This window comes from Elephantulus edwardii, unplaced genomic scaffold (genome assembly GCF_000299155.1).
Source record: "Elephantulus edwardii isolate Elephantulus edwardi_28Jun2011 unplaced genomic scaffold, EleEdw1.0 scaffold00155, whole genome shotgun sequence".
In the NCBI taxonomy this organism is placed as follows: Eukaryota; Metazoa; Chordata; class Mammalia; order Macroscelidea; family Macroscelididae; genus Elephantulus; species Elephantulus edwardii.
The window spans coordinates 7,094,474-7,117,591 of NW_006399905.1; the positions used below are offsets into that span (position 1 = coordinate 7,094,474).

Here is a 23,118-nt window from a genome sequence, read left to right on the forward strand (position 1 = left end):
TCTGACTAGGCTGAGATGATATCTCATAGTTGTTTTGATTTGCATCTCTCTTAGAGCTAGGGATTTTGAACATTTCTTCATGTGCTTGCTGGCCATCTGAATGTCTTCTTTGGTGAAGTGTCTGTTCATATCCTGTGCCCATTTTTCAATTGGATTATTTACCTTTATCTTGTGGTGTAAAATACCTTTTTTGATGCTGGCTAGAAAAAGTCAAACTAGTTATTAGTTTCTCTGTTAACGTTTTTAAATGTTTGCCCCACCATCAGAGTAATAGATGACCACTCCCAGTTTTGTCCATCATCAGGTCTATAAAACTTATTAAAAAATAAATCTCAAGTCCATTTACTTACTTCTCTCCATATCTCTCAAAAATCTCCTTTTTAAAAAAAATTGTGATATTTATTGCTGTTCTCTGGAAGAAGACCCTCACTACCTCTGAAACTGTAGATACTATCTTGTAGTTTGCCTACGGATGATATAGGGAGAGATTTCATGTATGAAGTTACTTCTCTAAGCATATCCCAGAGCCTTTTGTTTATTCTCATCTAGACTCATGGCATGTCTGTGCTTGCATTCCTTCCCCATTAAAAGATATTATTTAATTTTAATGATATTGTTGTTTTGTGACTCATAGATACCTTGTGAACAACAGATCTGAACCTCGTGCTATATGAAATCCCTATGGAAAAATTACTTAATGTTGAAAACCATGTGTTCTTTGGTGCATATTTCTTTTACTCTTTCATAAGCGTTTGTTGTTGTTTTTACAGTTATTTTTTAATTGAGATTTTAATGAAAGATTATAGAGGACTTGGATTTCCATTCATTCAGTTTTGCACATTTTCCTCCCTGCCCACCTCTCCCCACCCAGTTCATTTTTTTTTTTTAAAAAAATCTTTCATTGTTATACAATCCCCCTCCCCCAGGCCACATTATTATGCAGCTCTTATTCTGGACTCTTGTCATGAAAATAATACTTAATCCTATATTCCTTTTAAACAGTTCTCTCCCTCAATGTTTCAATGCAGTATGCATTATTTATCCCCTCCTTTCTTAGTTTTCCCCCAAAACTGATGTCAATCCTATTTTATAACAGTGGCATTATGCAGTATTTGTCCTTTTGTGACTTATTTCAGTCAGCAAAATGTCCCCCAGGGTCACCCATTTTGTATAATATTCAATGAGTTCCTTGGTTTTCAATGCTGCATAGTATTCTATTGAGTGACTCTACCACAGCTTCTGTATCCATTCATTTGTTGATGGGCACTTGGGTTGTTTTCAGCTCTTTGCTGTTAGGAACAAAGCAGCAATAAACATAGGTGCGCATATATCTGCTTGGGTGACAGTTCTGGTTTTTTTTAGGGTATATTCCCAGTAGTGGACTCCTGGGCCAAATGGTATTTCTATTTCCAGCTTTTTGAGAAAGCACTATATTGCCTTCCATAGTGATTGCACCATTTTACACTTCCACCAACAGTGAATAAGGGTTCTAGTTTCTCCACAACCTCACCAGCATTTGTTACTTGCTGCTCTGTTGAATTTTACTATTACTGGGGTGAGATGACCTCTCATAGTTTTTTATTTACATCTCTCTTAGAGCTAGGGATTTTGAACATTTCTTCATGTGTTTGTATGCCATCTGAATGTCTTCTTTGGTGAAATGTCTGTTCATATCCTGTGCTCATTTTTCAATTGGGTTGTTTACCTTTATCTTGTTGTGGTGCTGGAGTATTCTATTAATTCTACATATAAGTCCCTTATCAGACATGTCATTACCAAATATTTTTTCCCCAGTCTTTGGTCCTCCTCCTTACCCTGTTGGAGAAGTTTTGGATGTACATAGGGATTTGATTCTTAGAAGGTCTCATCTATTTTATCCTATCCTAGTTGTAGGTTTTTCAGGATGCCTGGAAGACTGTTCATTTTGTGGATTAGGGCTTCCAAAGTTCTAAGCTTTTCTCTAATGAAATTCACTGTCCTTGGCTTTAATCCTAGATCCTTGGTCCACTCTGAATTGGTCTTTGTGTATGTTGTGAGGTGTGGGTCTTGCCTGAGCCTTCTGCAGATAGCTGTCCAATTTTGCCAACACCCTTTGCCAAAAAAGACTGTCATTTCCCCACTTAACTGATTTCATCTCCCTGTCAAAAATCAGTTGACCTTAGATAAATGGGCCGATTTCTGGGTTCTCAATTCTATTCCATTGATCTATGTGTCTTTCCTTGTACCAGTACCACACTGTCTTGACTACCACAGCAGTGCAGTAGGATTTGAAATCAGAGAGTGAGATGCTTCCTACCTTGTCTCTCTTTTTTTAAATTTTATAAATTATAATGAACATTTACAGAGATTTTGGTTTTCTTCTCATTCATTGTTGCATTTTTCTCCCCTCTCCCCCAGTTTGCTCTTCTCTTTGAAAAGTAAAAGAAAAATTCCTTCAATGGCCCATCCTGCCTGAGTAAGCTTCACTATGGAACCTTCATTCTGGACTCTTGTCATAATGATAATACCCAATCATATATCTCTATTAACTGTTCTTGTCTCTCCTTTTAAGAAGTGCTCTGCTTATTCAGGGTCTCTTTCCATTACAAATGAAATTGGAGATTGCTTTTCCTATTTCATTGAAGAATGGAATTGGTATTTGTATTGAGATTTCATTGAATGTGTAAATTGTCTTTGGTAGTATTGTCATTTCACAATATTGAGTCTTCCTATCTAAGAGCAAGGAATGTTTTTCCATGTCTCCAGGTCTCTTTTTGTTTCTTATAGTAATGTTTTATAATTTTCTTTGAATAGAACCTTTGTGTTTCTAGTTAGATTTACTCCCAAGTATTTAATCTTGTGATTAGCTATTGTAGGGGTATTGTGTTCTTAGCTCTGACTATATATTTTCTTTGTCACTGTAGAGAAATCCAATTGATTTTTGTTTGTTGATCTTGTATCCTGCCACTTTGCTGAATTAGTCAACTATGTCCAGTAGTTTTCTTGCTGAGTCTTTAGGGTTTTCTAAGTATACTTTCATATCATCTGCATAGAGAGAGACTTTCACCTCCTCTTTGCCAATTTGGATACCTCTTATTTTCTCCTCTTGCCTTATTGCTATCGCTAAGACTTCCAATGAAATATTGAATAGGAGAGGTGATGGTGGACATCCTTGCTTAGTTCCTGTTCTCAAAGGGAATGCCTTTAATTTCTCTCCATTGAGAACAGTGTTGGCTCTCAGGTTTGCATATGTACTTTTGACCATGTTGAGGAAATTTCCCTCAATTCATATTTTGTTCAGTGTTTTAATCAGGAAAGGGTATTGGATTTTTTCAAAGGCCTTTTCTGCATCAATTTATAGGATCATGTGATTCTTTTTATTTGCTTTGTTAATGTGATGGATTACACCGATTGTTTTTCTTATGTTGAACCATCCTTGCATACCTATTATGAATCCCACTTGGTCATGGTGAATTATTTTTTTATATATCATTGGATTCTATTGGCCAGGATTTTATTCAGGATTTTTGCATCTATGTTCATGAGAGATAATGGCCTATAGTTTTTTACTTTGGTGGTGTTTTTACCTGGCTTTGGTATCAAGGATATGTTTGCTTCATAGAATACATCTGGGAGAATTCCATCTTTTTCTGTTTTCTGAGATAGTTTATGTACAATTGGTGACAATTCTTCTGTGAATTTTGATAAAATTCACTTGTAAAACTATCTGGTCCAGGGCTTTTTTGGCTGAAAGTTGTTTTATTACCTTTTTAGTTTCTTCTTTTTGTAATGGGTCTGTTTAGGTATTCAATTTCTATTTGTTTCAGTTTAGGTAGGTTGTGAATTTCTAAGTATTTGGCCATTTTCTCTATGTTTTCATATTTGTTTTATTTTTTTATAGTAGTCCATTATTAACCTTTTAATTTTAGTTGGTTCTGTTGTGACATTGCCCATTGCATCTTTTATTCTAATTAAAAATCTCTTTTTTATATCTTCTACATCTTTAGTGCATAGCACTATTATCTTTCACTTTCATTATTTATATTGTTTTAAACCAGTTTTCTCTTCATCACATATATTCTCTTTGTTCTCTAATGGCATTATATCAGAGATACCACAATTGATTGGCTTTACCAAACAGAAATTTACTTTCTCACAGTTTCATACTGAAAAAAATTCCTCATTGTTGTGAGGTTGGAAGTGACTGATAGCTGGCCCTCCAGCAGGTTTTCAGAGGCTGTAAATTGCATTGGAGGAGATTACCTATTTTCTCCTACAGAGTAGCTGATGGTTTAGCATTTGTTGTTGTTGTTGTTAGATGCTATTAAGTTGATTTCAACTCCTGGTGACTTTATGAACAACAGATATGAACTTGGCAGTATTCTGTGTCATCCTCCTTGTCTCTGATCCACTAGAGCCCATTGTTCTACACGCTGTGTCAGTACATCTTGTTGAAAGTCTTTGTCTCTTTTGCTGACCCTCCATCTTTCACATCATGATGTCTTAATCTAAGAAATGGCCACTTCTCACAATATGCCCAAAGATGTGAGACAAAATGCCACCATCCTTGCCTCTAAGCATTTCATATTGTTGTTGAGTACTTTTGAGTTGGAACTGACTCATAGCTGACCCGCCAGTGGGTTTTCAGAGGCAATAAATCACACAGGAGTCACCGGATGCTCCGCTGGAGAAGGAGGGACAGTCTTCTCCTGTACCAGTTGGATCTGATTTGATGGTATACACACAGGAGGAGAGTGCCCATCTTTTTCCTGCAGAGCCATTGGTGGATTCACATCATGTTCCTTTGGGTTGGAAGTGCAGCTCCTTACCACTAAGCTACCAGAGCTTTCTCTAAGGATTTGTTGTTGTTGTTGTTTTATTTTACCTTTGAGTCAACCCATACCTGAGTCTCCAATGCTCAGCCCACCTTTCTTCCACTAATTGACTGGTGGATTTGAACAGTGTACCTTTCAGTTCACAGCATAGAAGCTGTAAATCCAGCTTCAGGGTGTGAGCTGTAGGGGAAGACCCTTTTTTCCCCTGTCAGTTGTGGAGAATAGTCATTGTTTCCTTCAGGTTATGTAGGCAAAGCGTTCTCTGAAAATTTCCATGTGTTCTGACCTTTCTTAGTGCCAAGTGGCTTCATCCAGCAGCAGCCCGGGTCCAACAAGGTTACCTTGACTCTTATTTATTATTTCTTTTGTGATCCTAAAGGTCTCTTTTTAAAACAAACAGGATAAAAGACCACATAATGGTTACACAATCCTGTGAATATGTTACATATCATTGAATTACGCATATGAGTAAATAATATGATCTGTGAGTTCTCTATTAAAGTCATTGTTGTTAGGTGCAGACAAGTCAACTATGACTCACTGTGACCCTATCAACACCATATCCAAATCTTGCCCTATCCTATGCTATCCTTATGGTCTCTGTCATGGTCAAGCCCATTGTTGTAATCACTGTGTCAGTCCATTTCCTTGAGGGTGTCTTATTAACACCTGGCTAGTCCTGTTCAGGAAGTGACCAAAGCACTTACTGCAGAAGATCAAAGACTATAGCCTTCGGTATCAGTTGCATTTCAACATCAAAAAAACAAAAAAAATCCTCACTTCTAGACTAGTGCACAACACCATGATACATGAAGAAAAGATTAAAGTTGTTAAAGAATTCATGTTACTTGGATCCACAATTGACACAAATGGTAACAGCAGTCAAGAAATCAAAATAAGTATTGCATTGGGAAAATCTATTGTCTAGGACTTTAACGTGATAAAAAGCAAGGATGTCACTTGAAGACTAAGGTGTTCCTGAAACAAGCTATAGTATCTTCAATTCCTATGCATCTGACAGTTTGACAGTGAATAAGAAGGCCAAAGAAGAATTGATGCCTTAGAATTGTGATGTTAGTGAAGAATACTGAATATCCCATGGCTTGACAATAGAATAAGCTAGTCTGTCATGGAGGAAATACAAACTGGCATGTTCCTTAGAGGCAAGGATGGTGAAAATTCATGTCACATCTTTGTTAAAGAGATAGAAATTGTTAAAAAGCTTTAAAAAAACCATAAGATTTTAAAAGCTTTTACAAAGGCAATCACAATAGTGGTATTAAAATATTTTAGCAATTCCTTGCCCAAAATAAAATTATTTTAAACAAATACTTTCATGTAAAAGACACATTTATTTGAAAAAATTCACATTTTCTAAAAATAGTTTTTGCAGTGTTTTAAAACGGAAGTCAAGCAATACTACTCTTCTGCTTTGGCTTTCCATCATGTTGAGAATAAAGCCAGATGCACTGTAGCTCCCAGAGTTCTGACCTCTTAACTCCTTGTTACTTCTTCATTGACTTTCTCCCCTGCACCTGAGCTTGTTCTTTTCTTAGGGCATTTATATTAGTTACTCCTTTGGATAGACCTATACCATCCACCTGTATTTTTACATGACTAGATCCTTCTTTACCGTCTAAGCATCTTTTCCACAGAAAGGCCCTCCCAAATCAGCCTCTCAATTCCCAAGATGAAGGGTCTCTTTGGAAGGAGAAGTGGCATCCACTTCCTAAACAAATGCCTCTGGAAACTATGAACTTTGATGAATGTCGGTAGTTATAGAATGGCCTCAGACCTTTTGTTCATAGGGTTGCTATGAGTCATGCTTGACTTGATGGCAGTTAACAACAACAGTGTTGAAAGATTGGAGGTCACACTGGGATAGCCACATCTGACCTCTATTTATCACACAAAGGGGAACAGTCCCCATCAGTAACATTTATAATAACACATTGATCCCCATATGTCAGACGTGACCTTCATTCTTCTGCAGCTGCTTCTGCCAATTCTAGCACTGACTGTCTATCCTACTACTGGCTCCCAACTCTGTCTCAATAGCCGAATAGATTTCACAGATAGAGGATTTACTAGGGAGATAATCAGGTTACAGTTTAGGTTGGCATCAGGATACAAGGACAGATTGGGTGTGCTTACGGGCCTTTTGACCTTCAGCCTCAGGCTCAGGGCAGGGTTACAGTGCTCCTTTAGCCCTGCCGACTATGTCATTTACCCTTCAGTCTCTAGGAGGCCCCTGGCTGGGACTCTGTGGAATAGCTGTCTTACGTTGGTCTCTTGCTGGGGCCACTGCTGCTTTGGTGTCAGTCCTAGTGTGACTGGTACAGGAGTCACTGGCTCTGAAGGACATACACAGCACACTCTGCTGCTGCTTCCTTTCTGGTAGTGAGATTCCTGCCTTCACTGCTAAACCTGCTCAGTGCTGGTGGGACGGGAAGATCTGGCTAATCTCATAATGACTAGTTGTTGTTGTTGATGATGATGATAATGATTCTGTTACTATTAGGTACCATCAATGAATGGGAACCAACTCATACTCAAGCCTCCAGTGGGTTGTTCAGAGGCTGTAAATTGCATGGGAAGAGATTGTCCATCTTTCTTCCATGGAAGAGCTGGTGGATTCAAGCCATACTCCTTTGGACGGGCAATGCAACTCCTCACCACTAAGCCACCAGAGCTCCCTAGTTTATTAAATATACCCTTTTTCATGTTCCCCCTCTCCCAGTCATGTGGTGAAAGACATGGCTAGGAAAGCTTTTTAAGTAATTAAACCCTGACACTATACTTAGCCAGTCTCTATCAAATAATTCATTTAAAAACTTCTTCATAGTATTCATTATTTGATAAATCCTTTTTTAAAATAATTTTATGTCTGTTCCTCCTTGTTTTTTTGGGTTTTTTTTTTTACCTCTCAGGGTTTTTTTTCCCTCTCAGTACAAAGTGTCCCAAGAGGAATTGACACAGATACTAGCCTACCATTAGCAGATAAAGGAGCTCTGGTACATGAATACTTTTAGTACATTTAGCACTAATTTAGTAATTAGTAATGTACATTTAGTATATTACAAGTTGCACCAGGAACCAATAGGGTCATAGTTTATATCACCAACTGTTACTCAAGAGAAAGATGGGCAATTTCCTCCCATAAAGATTTATAGCCCTTGGAGTCTGATGGAAGGTTCCCATCAGTCAGAACCTACATGAGGTCAGCACGTTTGAGTTTTTCAATTCATTGTAACTTGCTGTGTGTTGTCGAGTTGGAACAGAATTATAACTCACCCTTCACTGGATTTCAGAGACTGTAAATTTCATGAGGGGAGATTTCACATCTTTTTTCCCATGCAGCAGGTGGTGGATTCGAACAGCATGCCTTTGGGTTGGCAGTGTACTTTCTTTTTATTTAGTTAATTTTTTATTATTTTTAATCTATTTATGTCTCTTCTTTATTATTAAATTTTATTAATTTTAATGAACATTTACAGAGATTTTGGGTTTCCATTCATTCATTGTTGCACTATTTTCTCTACCCTCCTCCCCAGTTTGTTCTTCTTCTCCCCCCCCTTGAAAGTCCATTTTAATTGTCCATTTGCCACAGTGCTTGTCAAAGCCAGTTCTGATTAAATCTCCTTTGTTAGTGTATCCTTTGTCATTCCCTATCACTCCTCCCTGAGAGAGACTTCACCCTGATTCATAAAGGAAAGGGGATGGCGTATTCTCTTAGCTACTTCCTGCTGAAAAGGGACGCTGTGGGTTTCAGGGTGAAAATCTCTCACTACTCTAAAGGGGCCCTTTGGCAATAGGAAACACATAGACTATTATGGAGATTGATTTTGGAGTTTAGATTCACTGTTATCAATTGTGCTTAGCCGTACATGTTCATATCCTTGAAGATGTATCATGGAACCGTTGCAGCCTAGAAGACACAAATTTAACTAACAAGTTAAAAGTACATAAGTAAAAAATTAAAAAACATTAATATTCCAAGTAGAGGCTCTAATAGTGGCACAAATCAAATTACAGAGGGAAGGTAGTTCTTACAATAAAAGGCCTATTGACTAGCACTTTGTCTATTATAGTATAAAGGTTAGGAACCACAAGATGTAGAGGCTCAACTATGTCATTTATTGTTCTTAGGTCCTGGACCAAATTCCATCTACAACTGGGTTGTTTTACAACTCAGAAGTCCGCATGCAAGGCAGAGGTGAAGCAAGGAACTGTTCATGAGGTTTTCCGTCAGTTCCAACAACTAAGAAATAGTGAGAAGAGTTGGGACCTCAGAGGGCTTTTAGGACCAAATAGTAGGCTCTTGTGTCCAGGAGAAAATGAATATACTTACCAGTAATGTTAATGCTCACCCACAGCTATTCTGGGAGGATCTAAATCGTTGAAGCATCCTCCTTTGTTTCCAGCTGGGAGCTGGGGCCTGTCAGTCCTGTCAGCCACAAGGACCTGATGTGGGCTGTCCTTGACCATGTGTCCTTCAGATTGACACTTAAAGCAAGTGAGTGGGAGCTTCCTCTCTACTCCCTTGCCTATCTGTGACTCTCGTCTGTGACAGGCAGTGTACTTTCTTACCACTAGGCCACTAGAGCCCTTTTTAGTTCATTAGGAGATTCTTATGCAAAAAGTTGTTTGGCACATATGGAGATCTGTACAGCAGTGTTCATAGGAGCATTATTCACCATCACAAAATCAAGGAAACAGCCCAAATGTCCAAACACAACTGAATGGATTGAGAAATTGTGATGCATTCACACAATGGACTACTATACAGCACAGAGGAACAATTTCAAAAAATTGCTCCATAACTTGGGGGAGACAGAAGGGCATTATGCTGAGTGAACTAACACAGGACAAGGACAAATACTACATAAGACCATTATTGTAAAATAGAAGGAAAACTAGAAAACATGTATCAGGACCCACCGAGGAAAGAGGGGCTCAGAGCGGAGGGGTGAGGATGAGTAGGGGCAAAACCACAGGGTTGCACAGTTTGGAACATACCATGGACTGTCAGGATAACAAACAGGTCTTTCTTGGAGGGCGTGAAACCAAGTTTCTCCCTGGAGACAAGGGTTTTGAAGCTCCATCTCACATACTTTAGGCAAATGGCCAGTAGGGACCAGTCCTTGGGAAAAGACATTGTTTTTGGAAGGATGGAGGGACAGCACAGGAGAATTAGATCCTGGATGAGATGGAGTGATACAGTAGCTTGGGCAGTGGGGTGTCAGAGTCAGAGTGGCTAAGGACATGGCAGGCTTCAGAATTGCTGTACATGGGGTAACTATGAGTCGCAAGTGACTTGACAGCACGTAACAGCAACAACAACAATATTACATGTATGTGTTTCAGTCTGATTAGTTATTTTGAAGGGTTTTTTTAATGTGCAACTTTTATTTCTAAAGCAGTTATTACCAATTTGGATAAAATGTGTTTAATTTGTATCCTTCATAGAGTGTTGGTTCACCTTAGTAAATAACTTTGAGAAAATCAATTCTGACTTTTATTTGTTGTTATTTGGCTTAACTTAGAGTGCTTGCATTTATAAGGTTAAGGAAAGTTGCCATAGTAACCTCATGCTCCACTTTCATATTTTCCTTTTGTATTCTGTTGTGGACGATCACAACCTTAGCTTCTGAGCTCTGTAGCACCCTATTTCCCAGTAAAGTAGCTGAGGAGTGGTATGGTCTCTCAGTTGTTTTTGTCTGTACTCTCAAGTAGATTCTGACTCACTGTGATTCTGTGTGACAGAATAGTGCTTGTACATACAGCTCCCTAGGCTGTTATTTATACAGAAAGAGCCCTGGTCATATAATAGTCACAGGTTAAGTACTTGATTACAAATGGACTGGTTGATAGTCTGAACCTACCAATTACTCTGCAGAAAAAGACCTGTCAATCTTCTCCTTCAAAGATTATAGCCTCATCCATGTAGGTCGCTCTTAGACCTAAGAAGTTGCATTCTGTGAAGAAGAATGTGGCCTCAAGATTGAAGGAGGACTCATAAATAACTTGTGATGTCAGATGATACAAAACCTTGCTTATAGAAAATAAGAGAGACGTGAAGCACTTATTGATGAAGCTAAAAGACTCTACAACCTTCAGTATAGGTTATACATCAACCTAAAGAAAATGGGAGTTCTCACAACTGGACCAATAAACAGCATCATGATTAATGGAATAAAGACTAGTCAGAGATTTCATTTTTCATAGGTCCACAATCAGTGCAAGAAATGACATATTGCCTTTGGCATATCAGTTACAAAAGCCCCTGTTGAAGTGCTAAAAAAAGCAAAGACGTGGCTTTATGAACTCAGATACACCCAAATCAAGCATATTTTCAGTTGTTTAGTATGTCTGTGAAAGTTGGACAATTAATCAAGGAAGAGTGAATAAAGAGTTCATAACTTTTAAAGAGTGGTGGTGGCCAGGATAGTGAATTTACTGTACACTGCCAAAGACATATGTCTTGGATGAAGTTAAGCCAGAGTACTCCTTAAAAGTCAGGTTGGTGTGACTTTGTCTCATTTACCTGGCATGCCTTCAGGAAAGGAGTCCCTAATGAGGGACATCATGCTTGGCAAGTTCAGGGATAAGGAAAAAGAGAAGTTCTTCAACGAGATGAATTGACAGTGACCATAGCAAATGACAGCAGTGACTGTGAGGATGGTACAAGAGGTCAAGGGTCTGTCTGATGACTCTACTGCTATGAGTCATAACCAACATAGAGGTGCCTAATAGAAACAGTACCACAACTGGTACAGAAACTGAGCCACAACTGACTTGATGGCACACGGCAGTAGCTACATGAGATGGGATCATCAGGCTTCTTCACCTTGGAGGAGTAGCTGGCAAGTTCGATCTACTGACCTTTTGGTTAGCAGCTGACCACTTAACCATTGTGCCACCAGGACTCCTTGGTGTACTGAATAATGGTTCTTAATCAAAATATCTAGAGAAGATAGAAAGATAGAAGCAGATGTTAAAATGCTGTGCTTTGAAGGTGGGAGAAGGAGCCAAGAGTCAAGGAAGGCAAACAGCTTCTCAAAGCAAAAAAAAGGCAAGGGAACAGATTCTCCGTCAGCTCTCCAGGACTGTAACAGGCTGCCCCACACCTTGATTTATATCCACTAAAACCCATTTCAGGATTTTGATCTGAACTGCAAGCTGGTAAATTGATATCGTTTAAAGCCTCTAAGTTTGTCATAATTTGTTACAGCAGCCACTGAAAATGACTTAAGTCCAGAAACTTGAGCCACCAGAACCTGAGAGCTTTGACTGAGTGTTCTTACTTAAAAAACAGTCTTGATTAATTTTCTAAAATACAATGAAAGGGAAGGATTTTATGAAACAATATGTGAATGAAGATAGTATGAAAAACATACGAACTTTGTAAGCAAACTGGGATAAAATTTATTTAAAAACAAAAACAAGAATGTCAGTGTCAAGTAGTTAATTTTTAGGGAAGAATACATAGATGTAATTGATGAAAAGAGTGCTTATTGTGTACAGCAATCAAACTCTTGATGACTCTTTTCTTTTTTTTTTTTAAATACAGATCAGAAGCCTGTTGATTTAGCCCAGGGAGCTGAAATGAAACACATATTTGTAGGTAATAAGGTATGTATTAGTAAATTTGTTTAATAGATTTTGAAAACAATTATTGGACATTAAAATTATATAGATCCATTGTTAATGAAAAAAATGTTTCTACTAGGTCACCTACAAAGCACTGAAACGCTACGAAGGCCCTCTCTGGAAGGTAAGTTTGTTTTGTTTTTAATTTTAAAACTGGAAACAAAAATTTTGATATGTTCAGTTTTTATTTCAGGAAATATTCCTCCTTTTTTAAAAAAAAACGTTCTGAAGGAGCTCTGGTGGCCTACTGGTAAGAAGCTGTGTTGCAATCCCAAAGGCACACAGCTTAACTCCACCAGCTGCTCATTGGAGAAGGATGAGCAGTCTCTTCCCGGGGAATTTACTGCCTCTGAAAACCCTGTGGAGGTTCAGCTGTGGGTCAGTTCAGACACAACAACAATAATTTCTGAAGTATTTAATCTTTCTTAGATCTTATAACCTAATCCATTTTTACGTTGCTAGACTTACTAGGCCGTTACTGTTATTGTTGTGGTCTGTAGAGTCAGAACCAACCCATAGCTGACCCTCTAGCAGGTTTTCAGGGGCTTAGACCAGGAAGCAGGCCTCAGAACAGAGCAAGAAAACACCTGCATGGTTCAAAATCAGGAAGGTATGCATCAGGGATGTGTCCTGCCTCCATATCTTTTCGATCTACATGCAAAACAGATCATTCAGGAGTCTGGGCTTTATGAGGAGGAATCAGGATTGGAGGAAGACTCATCAACATGTGGCATCAGGATTGGAGGAAAACTCATCAACAGTCTGCATTATGCAGATGATACAACCTTGCTTGCTGAAACTGAGGAGGACCTGAAGCACTTGTTGCAGAACGTCAAAAACTGTAGTCTTCAATCTTGATTGAAGCTCAACATCAAGAAGACGAAGATTTTCACCGCTGTGTCAACTGACAGCACCATGATAGATGGAAAAGAGATTGAGGTGGTTCACAGTTACAGCTTTCTCGGCTCCACAATCAACACTCTTGGTATCAGCAATCAGGAAATCAAAGGACTAATTTGGAAAAAATCTGCTGTCATAGACCTCTCCAGAGTACTAAAAAGCAAGAAAGTCAATATATTAAATGTCAGTAGATTAAAGTGTACCTGATCTAGTCCATGGTCTTCGGAATTACTTACTATGCATCAGAGATCTGGATAAGGAATAAAATAACAGAAGAATCATCTGTGCCTTCAAATTGTGATACTGGAGAAGACATGAACCACCCAGAAAACAAATAAATGTCTTGGAGAGGGTGAAACCAAATTTTTCCTAGGAGGCTAGGATTTCGAAGCTCTGTCTCACATACTTTGGGCAGGTGTCCAAGAGGGACCAGTCCTTGGAGCAGGACATCATGCTTAGAAGAATGGAGGGACAGCACAGGAAAAGAAGACCATGAATGAAATGGATTGATAGAGTAACTGGGGTAATGAGGGTAGGCGTGTCAGAGTCGTGAGACTGGCTCAGGACAGGGCAGGCTTCAGAGCTGTTGTACATAGAGTTGCAGGTGGCCCGATGGCACATAACAATAACAACAACAACAACAACAACAAATCACTCGGGAGGAGGTTGCCCATCCTTTTCCTGTGGAGTAGCTGCTGGATTTGAACTAGGTGCTTTTGGGATTGCAGCACAGCTTCTAACTACTAGGCCACCAGAGAGCTCCCCTAGGCCATTTTTAGCTGTAGCGATTACTTCCTTTTTATTCTTAGTCTAGTACTTTTAGGTTACCAAGTTTGTATAACCCAGAGTAGGAGCAAAATACATTTTCCACTCAGTCAGAAAAAATGACAGTGTGCCTTTTGTTGTAAACATTGACCTTGGAGGGGGGTGCAGTTTGTGGTTGGTTGCTAATGTCAAAGTTGATGGTTAAAACTCATCTGGTGCCTTCACAGTACAAAGCCTGGAGAATAGCTTTTGTAAAGACGACTCGACGACACATAACAGCAACAACAACAAAGATAATCACCAAGAAAACCCTGTAGCCAATTTTGATTTATAAAATGTGGAGTTGCCAGTTAGGTAGAAATTAAAATTTAATTGTCACAGTGCTTCTGAAAGCACAGACATAAAATCCTTCTGGTTCTCAAATATTTCTATGAATTTTGTAGTACAGGTATTTTCTAGACTTTCTAGTCCAGTTATTTTTGCATTTGCTAGCTTCCCTAGTGGTGCTGAAGGAGCTCTGGTGGCTTATGACAGCCAACTCACAGGCACATGGTTTGAAGCCACCAGCTACTCTGCAGGAGAAAGATGGGCAGTCTTCTCTCATGTGATTTACAGCCTCTGAAAACCTGCTGGAGGATAAGTTATGACAGGCTCCAGCTTGACAACACATAACAACAACAACTGTTGGTATTGTAGATTAAGCATTTAATTGACAACCAAAAAGTCATTGGTTTGAATCCACCAGCTACTCAGTGAGAGATGAGCCAGTTTGCTCAGTAAAGATTTATAGCTTTGAAAACCTTTGGGAGTGGTTGGTCACTGGTTTGCAGAATAACTATGAGATACCTTTGACTCTATGACAATAGATTTTTTTGAACTAGCACTCCTTCTGCATTTTTATGTTTATACATGTTCATTTTGTACAAAATAAACGTAGGATTAACCTTCTTAGACTTTTCCTTCACAACATCAAAGAAAAGTGTATTTCTTACAAATATTCCTTAACCGTATTATTATAAAAATATGTAAATATAAAACATAGTATAAACTATATTAATGAAGCTTATCAGCATGACTTTTCTTCTTTTCTGATGATTCTGCAGCAGTATGTTTTCATTACTGCCTCTGCTATCTAAGCTTATGTTTGACCATTTTAAAAATATTTAGCTCTACTATCTAGATCAGAGACTCAGATATGGCTCTCATCACTAGATTACTTTTTGTCGGTAAAGTATTGGAGCCCAGACATGTCAGCTTGGGAAATGCTCTCTTGTTTGTCCATTAGAGCTCCAGATTTTTTGGCTGGAGATTATTCTGGGTGGTGTTAGAACACGGAGTCCTTTCGTGGTACAGGAAACAGTAAGTATCATGATCCTTCTGCTAACAAAATTTCAGTGTCTAACTTTTCAGAGAACTTTTTCACTTATCTCTTTTTCTTTTTGGCTTGATAATTTGATATTTATTTTGAAGGCCGGATGCAGTGCATCATATTCATCGCCAAGGATGCAAACACCTGACTCAAGCAGTGTGCACGGTAGGATGAGATGCACGCCTCTTGCTCCAGCCCTGAACTCAGTTTTTTGCGTGTGATTTCCCAGATCATCTGTATAAGCAGCTTTGTGAAATCTTTTTTTTTTTTTGGGTTTGAATGTCTTTACAAGCAAATCACTTGTGTGTATTTCATTGCCAAAATTGAGAACATGTTAAGTATGTAGCTTTTGCATTTGGAAAAATATTTTAAATATTGTCAACTGTAGTTACCTCTGTGTATTTGGCATGAAAGATGATTGATTAAAAAACTTTATACAGACATTTTAAATATTTTATGTGTATTTTTAGGAAATATTTATATGAAATATTTATATTTATATTATATAAAAGTATATATTGTTGTTGTTGTTATGTGCCATTGAGTCGCTTGCACCTCATAGCGACCCTATGTACAACAGCCCTAAACTCGGCTGTCCTATGCCAGTTTCACTGTCTCTGACATTCCCATCCCGATTACCCCAGTCACTGAATCAATCCACCTCATAGAGGGCCTTCCCCTCGTGTGCTGTCCCTCCACCCTCCCAAGCATGATGTCCCTCTCCAAGGACCAGTTCCTCCTCACAACATGTCCAAAGTATGTTAGATGGAGCCTCAGAATCCTTGCCTCCAAGGAACTGCCCGGTTTAACCCTCTCCAGGATGAATCTGTTTGTTTTCCTAGCAGTCCATGATACCCTCAATACTCTTCTCCAGCACTACAGCTCAAAGGCATCAATTCTCCTTCTATCCTCCCTAGTCATTGTCCAACTCTCTGATGTATAACCAGTGATAGCAAAGACCGTGGCCTGTATCAGGCACACCTTAATCTCCAGAGTGACAGTGTTGCTCTTCAGTACTTTGGAGAGGTCCCTAACAGCAGACTTTCCCATGGCAATATGTCTTTTAATTTCCTGTCTACTGGTGCCAAGAGTGTTGACTGTGGAGCCAAGCAAACTAAAGCTGTGTACAGTCTCAATCTCTTCACCATCCATCCTGATGCTGCCAATTGGCCCTGTGGTGAGAATCTTTGTCTTCTTGGCATTGAGCCTCAATCCATATTGGAGGCTGCAGTCCTTGACCCTCTGCAGCAAGCACTTCAGGTCCTCCTCAGTTTCAGCAAGCAGGGTTGTGTCATCTGCATAGCACAGATTGTTGATGACTCTTCCACCAATCCTGATGCCACATTCCTCCTCGTACAGCCCAGCGTCTCAGATGATCTATTCTGCGTACAGATTGAAAAGGTATGGAGACAGAATACATCCCTGGCGGACCCTCATCTTGATTTTGAGCCATGTAGTGTCTCCTTGCTCTGTTCTGACGACTGCCTCTTGGTCCAAGTATAGGTTTTGCATTAGTACAATCAAATGGTCTGGGATTCCCGTATCATGGACTGCTAGGAGAACAAACAGGTTTGTCCTGGAGAAGGTGAAGCTGGAATGCTCCTTGGAGTCACAGATTCTGAAGCTTCGTCTGACATACTTTGGGTATCGTGTTTGGCAGAGTGGATGGGCAGTACAGGAGAGGAAGACTTTCAATGAGATGGATTGATTCTGTGACTGGAGTTTTGGGAATGAGTGTGTTTGAGATAGCTAGGTTGGCACAGAAGAAAACGACGTTTAGAGCTCTTATACACAGGGTTGCTATGTGTTGCAAGTGACTTGATGGCACATAGCAACAACATATATACACATCTGTACATGTACGCTTATGTTTATATATGTTGTTACTAGATGGTGATAATTCAAATAAGCAATCTTGTGAACAACATATTTTAATCCTATCCTATGACATTCTCATGATCTCTTACATACTTGAGCCCATTGCTGCAGTTATTGTGTCAATCTACCTGGTTGAGAGTCTTTCCCACTTTTGCCAACCCCTCTCCTTCCCAAGCTTGATGTCCTTCTCAGACAAATAGCCTCTCCTAGAAAGTTGCCTGAAATATGTGAGATAAATTTTCTTTGCCTCCAGGGAGCACTCTGGCTGCACCTTCTCTAAGACATAGCTGTTTGTTCTTTTGGAAGTCCATGGGATGTTCAGTGTTCTTCTCCAATACCACAGTCCAAAGGCATCAATTCTTCTGTCATATTTATTCATTGTACAGCTCTCAGATGGATAGCAAGTGATTGATAAGAGCATGGCCTGAATCCGGTGTACCTTAGTCCTCAAATTAACATCATTGCTTCTCAATAATATGGAGAAGTAGCTGACTGCACACTTTCCTATGTTGTACTTCTCATTTTCTTTTAGTGAAATGTATTTTCTAATTTCCCTTTGAGTTCCTCTTTGATCAGTACATTTAGAGACAGGTTGTTTCATTTCTAGATATTTGTTCATTTACCACATTTCCTTTCTAATTTCATTCCATTTTACTTGAGAACATACTTTGTATTTAAGTCCTTTTGGATTTACTCATGTTTGTTTAGTTGACCTTTTGGTCCATACTAGAGAAGGTTCCATGTGTGCTCCAGGAAAGCATGTACCTTGTGGTTGAGTATTTTGTAGATAGGTTTGTTTGTTTTATCTCTGGTTGTTCTGTGTCTCTGAGCAGTTCGGTCCGTTTTTGCTGCTTGCATTTTGGTGTTCTCTTTCCTGGTTGTTGTTGTTATGTGCTGTCGAGTCACCTGTGACTCATAGTGACCCTACGTACAACAGCCCTAAACCCTGCTCTATCCTGTGCCAATCTTACTGTCTCTGATACACCAATCCCCATTTCCCCAGTCACTGAATCAATCCATCTCATCGAGGGTCTTCCTCTCCTGCACTGTCCCTCAAACCTCCCAAGCACGACATCCCTCTCCAAGGACTGGTCCCTCCTTGCAACATGTCCAAAATGTGTCAGACGAATCTTCACAATCCTTGTCTCCAAGGAGCAGCCTGGCTTCACTCTCTCCAGGATGAACTTGTTTGTTCTCCTAGCAGTCCATGGTCAGTACTCTTCTCTAGCACTGTAGCTCAAAGCTTTAATTCTCCTATCATCCTTAGTCATTGTTCAGTTCAGCTTTCCTATGCATAGAAAGTAATTGCAAAGACCATGACCTGGATCAGGCACATTTTATTCTCTGTACTGACATCAATTGCTCTTCAGTACTTTGGAGAGGTTTCTAACAGCTGACTTTCCCAGTGCAATTCGTCTTTTAATTTCTTGGCTGCTGGTACCAGGAAATGTTGGTTGTAGAGCCAAGCAAACTGAAACTGTTAACAATCTCAGTCTCTTCACCATTTGTCTTGATGCTGCCAGTCGGCCCAGTGGTGAGAATCTTTGTTTTCTTGATGTTGAGCTTCTATATTGAAGGCTGCAATCCTTGCAAGCTCTTCAGGTCCTCCTCAGTTTCAGCAAACAGGGTTGTGTCATCTGCCTAATGCAGATTGTTGATGAGTCTTTTCTGGTAGATATTGTTTATAATTGTTTTATCTTTCTTAAGGATGGATCCACTTTTCAGTCATTATAAAATATCTCTTTGTCCCAAATAACTTTTTAGTGTAACTTAATATCATCCCGGTTCTCTTATGGGTATACATTGTACATTTTTTTCTGGATTCTTTTCTGCCTGTTGTTGTATCTTTTGAACCTAAAGTATGTCCATTCTAGACAGCCTGTATTTGTGTTTTGCGTTTTTATTCAGTCTGACTGTCTTTGTCTTGTGATTGGGTTGTTTAATGTATTTAGTATTTTTGTATTTATTTTAAAATCTTACTTTTGTAATAATTTATTTTTTTATTTTTTGTACTTGTGTTGTTATTGATGTTGGGTTTCCGTCTGTTATTTTTATGTTGTCTGTTTCTGTCAATTTTTGTTTTCTGTTTTTCCTTTTCTTTGATTTTTTAATAACTACTGTTTATGATGTTAGTTACTATATTTTTTATTTTCTTCTTAGTTCCTCTATACCTTGTTATATATCTTAATTTATTATAATCTAATTATGATTATTGCCATTTTAATTCTATAAAATATATAAACTTATAAAATACAGAAGCCCCATTTTCTATCTCTTCTTTTGTGGAACTACCACCATATATAACTGTATATGTTTAAAAAGCCCAACAATACTCTATTTACTGCTGTATACAGTGTTACACATAATTATTTTAACACCTGTTAAGACATGATTCATGGATACAATTCACTGTTCTTTAATACAGACAGGATAGGATAGCCATCACCACAATTTTCATCACTCTAAAAAGAAACCTCTAAGATGTCTCATTTCCCATCAGCCCTCTTTACCCCTTCTTAGGCAACCACTCATTTATTCTCTGCATATTTCCCTGCTCCGCACATTTCATATAATGTAATTATACTATATCTGACTCTTATATCTGGCTTCTTTCCCTTAATAAAAAGTTTCTAAGGTTTATCTGTCTTGTGCATGTATCATTGCTCCATTCCTTTCTATGGTCAAATAATACTCTATTGTTTTGATGTACAATATTTTGTTTATTCATTCATCAGTTGAGGGACATTTGGGTTATTTCCACTTTTACGTCATTTTGAATAATGCCACTGTGAACATTGAATTTGGGGCTTATGTGAGGACACATATTAATCATCAGTCTTTCACTAGGAAAGAATGGAGAGAAAATATATTTGCAGAATCTTCTATATTAAGTGAGCTCTGGCAACATAGTCCATACAGAGTTGCTGTATTAGCCCAAAGGTGGTGCCTGTCTGGTGGTTCAAATCCACCAACAACTCTGCAGAAGAAAAATTTACAACTCTTCCTGTGTGATTTCCAGCCGCCTCAAACCTATTGGAGGGTCAGCTGTGAGTCAGTTCTGACTTGGCAGAATTTGCATTTATTTTTATTTTATTAACCGTGCGTGTAGCATTTCCAGGGGATTCATTTTACCATCTAGAGACATTCTTTTGCTTCGGTATGTATCTGTTCTTTTCCACATTCCTTTATGCTATAATATGTGCATGTGTGAGTGGGTATATTTATATATTTATGTTTCAATATACATGATATCTTCATATATAAGCTCACCTGCATAATTTTATCATTATTGTGTTATATGTTCTTGTTAGGTACATTGAGTCCACTTTGACACATAGTGACCCGATGAACAACAGATCTGAACAGTGTCCTATTTTGCACCATTTTTATGACCCTGCGTGATGCTTAAGATGCATGTAATCACTGTGTCAGTCTGTCTTTTTGACGGTCTTCCTCTCTTTCATTAGCCATCTGTCTTCCCCAGCATGATGTCCTTTTCCCAATGATTGGCCCCTCTTGATAACATGACCAAAGTATATGAGGTGAAATTTCACCATCCTTGTCTCTAAGGTGCACTCTGGTTGCACTTCCTTGAAGTTAACTAGCTTTGGTCTTTTAGCAGCCTACCTACCAGAAGTCCAGGCTGGGTTTAGAAGGGGTCGTGGTACTAGAGATATTGTAGCTGATGTTAGATGGATCTTGGCTGAAAGCAGGGAATACCAGAGGAATGTCTATCTGTGTTTCATTGACTATGTAAAGGCATTTGACTGTGTAGATCATAACAAACTATGGCTGACTCTGAGAAGAATGGCAATCCCAGAACACTTGATCGTTCTAATGCGAAACTTATACTTGGACCAGGAGGCAGTTGCCAGAACAGAGCAGGGAGGCACTGCATGGTTCAAAATTGGGAAGGGTGTACGCCAGGGATGCATCCTACCTCCATACCTTTTCAACCTATATGCAGAACAGATTATCCGGGAGACTGGGCTCTATGAGGAGAAATGTGGGGTCAAGATTGGTGGACGATTTATCAACAATCTGTGTTATGCAGATGACACAACCCTGCTTGCTGAAACTGAAGAGGACCTGAAGCGCCTGCTGCAGAGTGTCAAGGACTGCATCCTACAATATGGATTGAGGCTCAATGTCAAGAAGACAAAGATTCTCACCACTGGACCAATTGGCAGCATCAGGATGGATGGTGAAGAGATTGAGATTGTTCACAACTTTAGTTTGCTTGGCTCCATAGTCAACAGTCTTGGCACCAGCAGCCAGGAAATTAAAAGGCGCATTGCCATGGGAAAGTCTGCTGTTAGGGACCTCTCCAAAGTACTGAAGAGCAATGGTATCTCCCTGGAGACTAAGGTGCGTCTGATACAGGCTGTGGTCTTCGCAATCACTTGTTATGCATCAGAGAGTTGGACAATGACCAAGGAGGATAGAAGGAGAATTGATGCCTTTGAGCTGTGGTGCTGGAGAAGAGTATTGAGAATACCATGGACTGCTAGGAAAACAAACAGATTTGTCCTGGAGAGGGTTAAACCGGGTGGCTCCTTGGAGGCAAGGATTCTGAGGCTCCGTCTAACATACTTTGGACATGTTGTGAGGAGGGACGGTCCTTAGAGAGGGACATCATGCTTGGGAGGGTGGAGGGACAGCGCAGGAGAGGAAGGACCTCTATGAGGTGGATTGATTCAGTGACTGGGATAATTGGGATAGGAGTGTTGGAGACAGTGTGATTGGCACAGGACAGAGCGGAGTTTAGGGTCGCTATGCGTCCCAAGCGACTCGATGGCACATAACAGCAACAACAGTATCTTCAGTACTCTTCTCCAGCACCACAGTTCATTGACACCATTTCTTCTTCAGTCTTCCTTATTTTTGTCCATTTTTCAGATGTGTAAGAAGCAATTGAAAATACCATGGTTTACATCACGTCTTTCTTAGTCTTTAAACTGGCATCCTTGCTCCTTAGCACTTTGGAGAGGTCAGCAGCAGATTTCCTCATGTAACACGTCTTTTGATTTCTTAACTGCTTCTACTCTTAGTGTTGATTGTGAATCCAAGTACCTAAGAGCACTAACATGTTATTAAATTTACTAGGTCCCTTCATTTTGTGTTTACTGCATTTCTTTCTACTTAAATTCCCTTTATTTCTTACAAGCTGTGCCTACTAGCAACAAATTCTCTTAAGTTTTTGTTAGAAAACGGGTTCCCCTCCCCCTTTCTATTTTAAAACAGTGGTTTTGCTAGCGACAGAAATTCTCTTTCAGTGGTTTGGATGGATCCTTCCCCTGCCACTGGTTTCCATGGTTTTGGATATAAAGTCAGTGGGTTAATTTTACTGTGCTTCCCCTTTGCCTTGTGGGTCATTCTCTTTTGATACGTTCAAGATTTTCTTTTTGTCTTTATCTTTTAGCAGTGTTCATGTGATGTGTGGGTTTCCCTGAACTCCTCTTACTTGGAATTTACTGAATTTCTAAGGCAGTTTTCAAATTTGGAACATTTTGACCATTAGATTTTCAATCATTTCTTTAAACTCACTCTTTGTTCTCCTTTCTGAAACTCTGATTGTTGTTTGATGCACGTTATAATGTGTCATAGGTCTCTGAGGCTGTTCATTTTTCATTATCTGTCTTTCTCTTCTTCAGCATGATTCATTTTCAATGACTCTTTCTTCCACCATTTCATGTACTGGTGAAATGATTTCTTTCTTACCCTGTTTTTTGATCACAT

The 23,118-nt window shown here is 39.1% G+C and overlaps 1 protein-coding gene across 1 annotated transcript in view; it reads left to right on the plus strand.

The window, feature by feature from the left end:
* Positions 1 to 23,118, plus strand: part of OSBPL1A (oxysterol binding protein-like 1A) — a 300,437-nt gene that overhangs the window by 52,061 nt on the left and 225,258 nt on the right. Inside the window, exons 8-11 of the mRNA XM_006895041.1 lie at positions 12,388 to 12,449; positions 12,547 to 12,591; positions 15,418 to 15,491; positions 15,603 to 15,666. Of these exons, the coding sequence (XP_006895103.1) occupies positions 12,388 to 12,449; positions 12,547 to 12,591; positions 15,418 to 15,491; positions 15,603 to 15,666 (245 nt within the window). The remainder of the gene's footprint in view (positions 1 to 12,387; positions 12,450 to 12,546; positions 12,592 to 15,417; positions 15,492 to 15,602; positions 15,667 to 23,118) is intronic.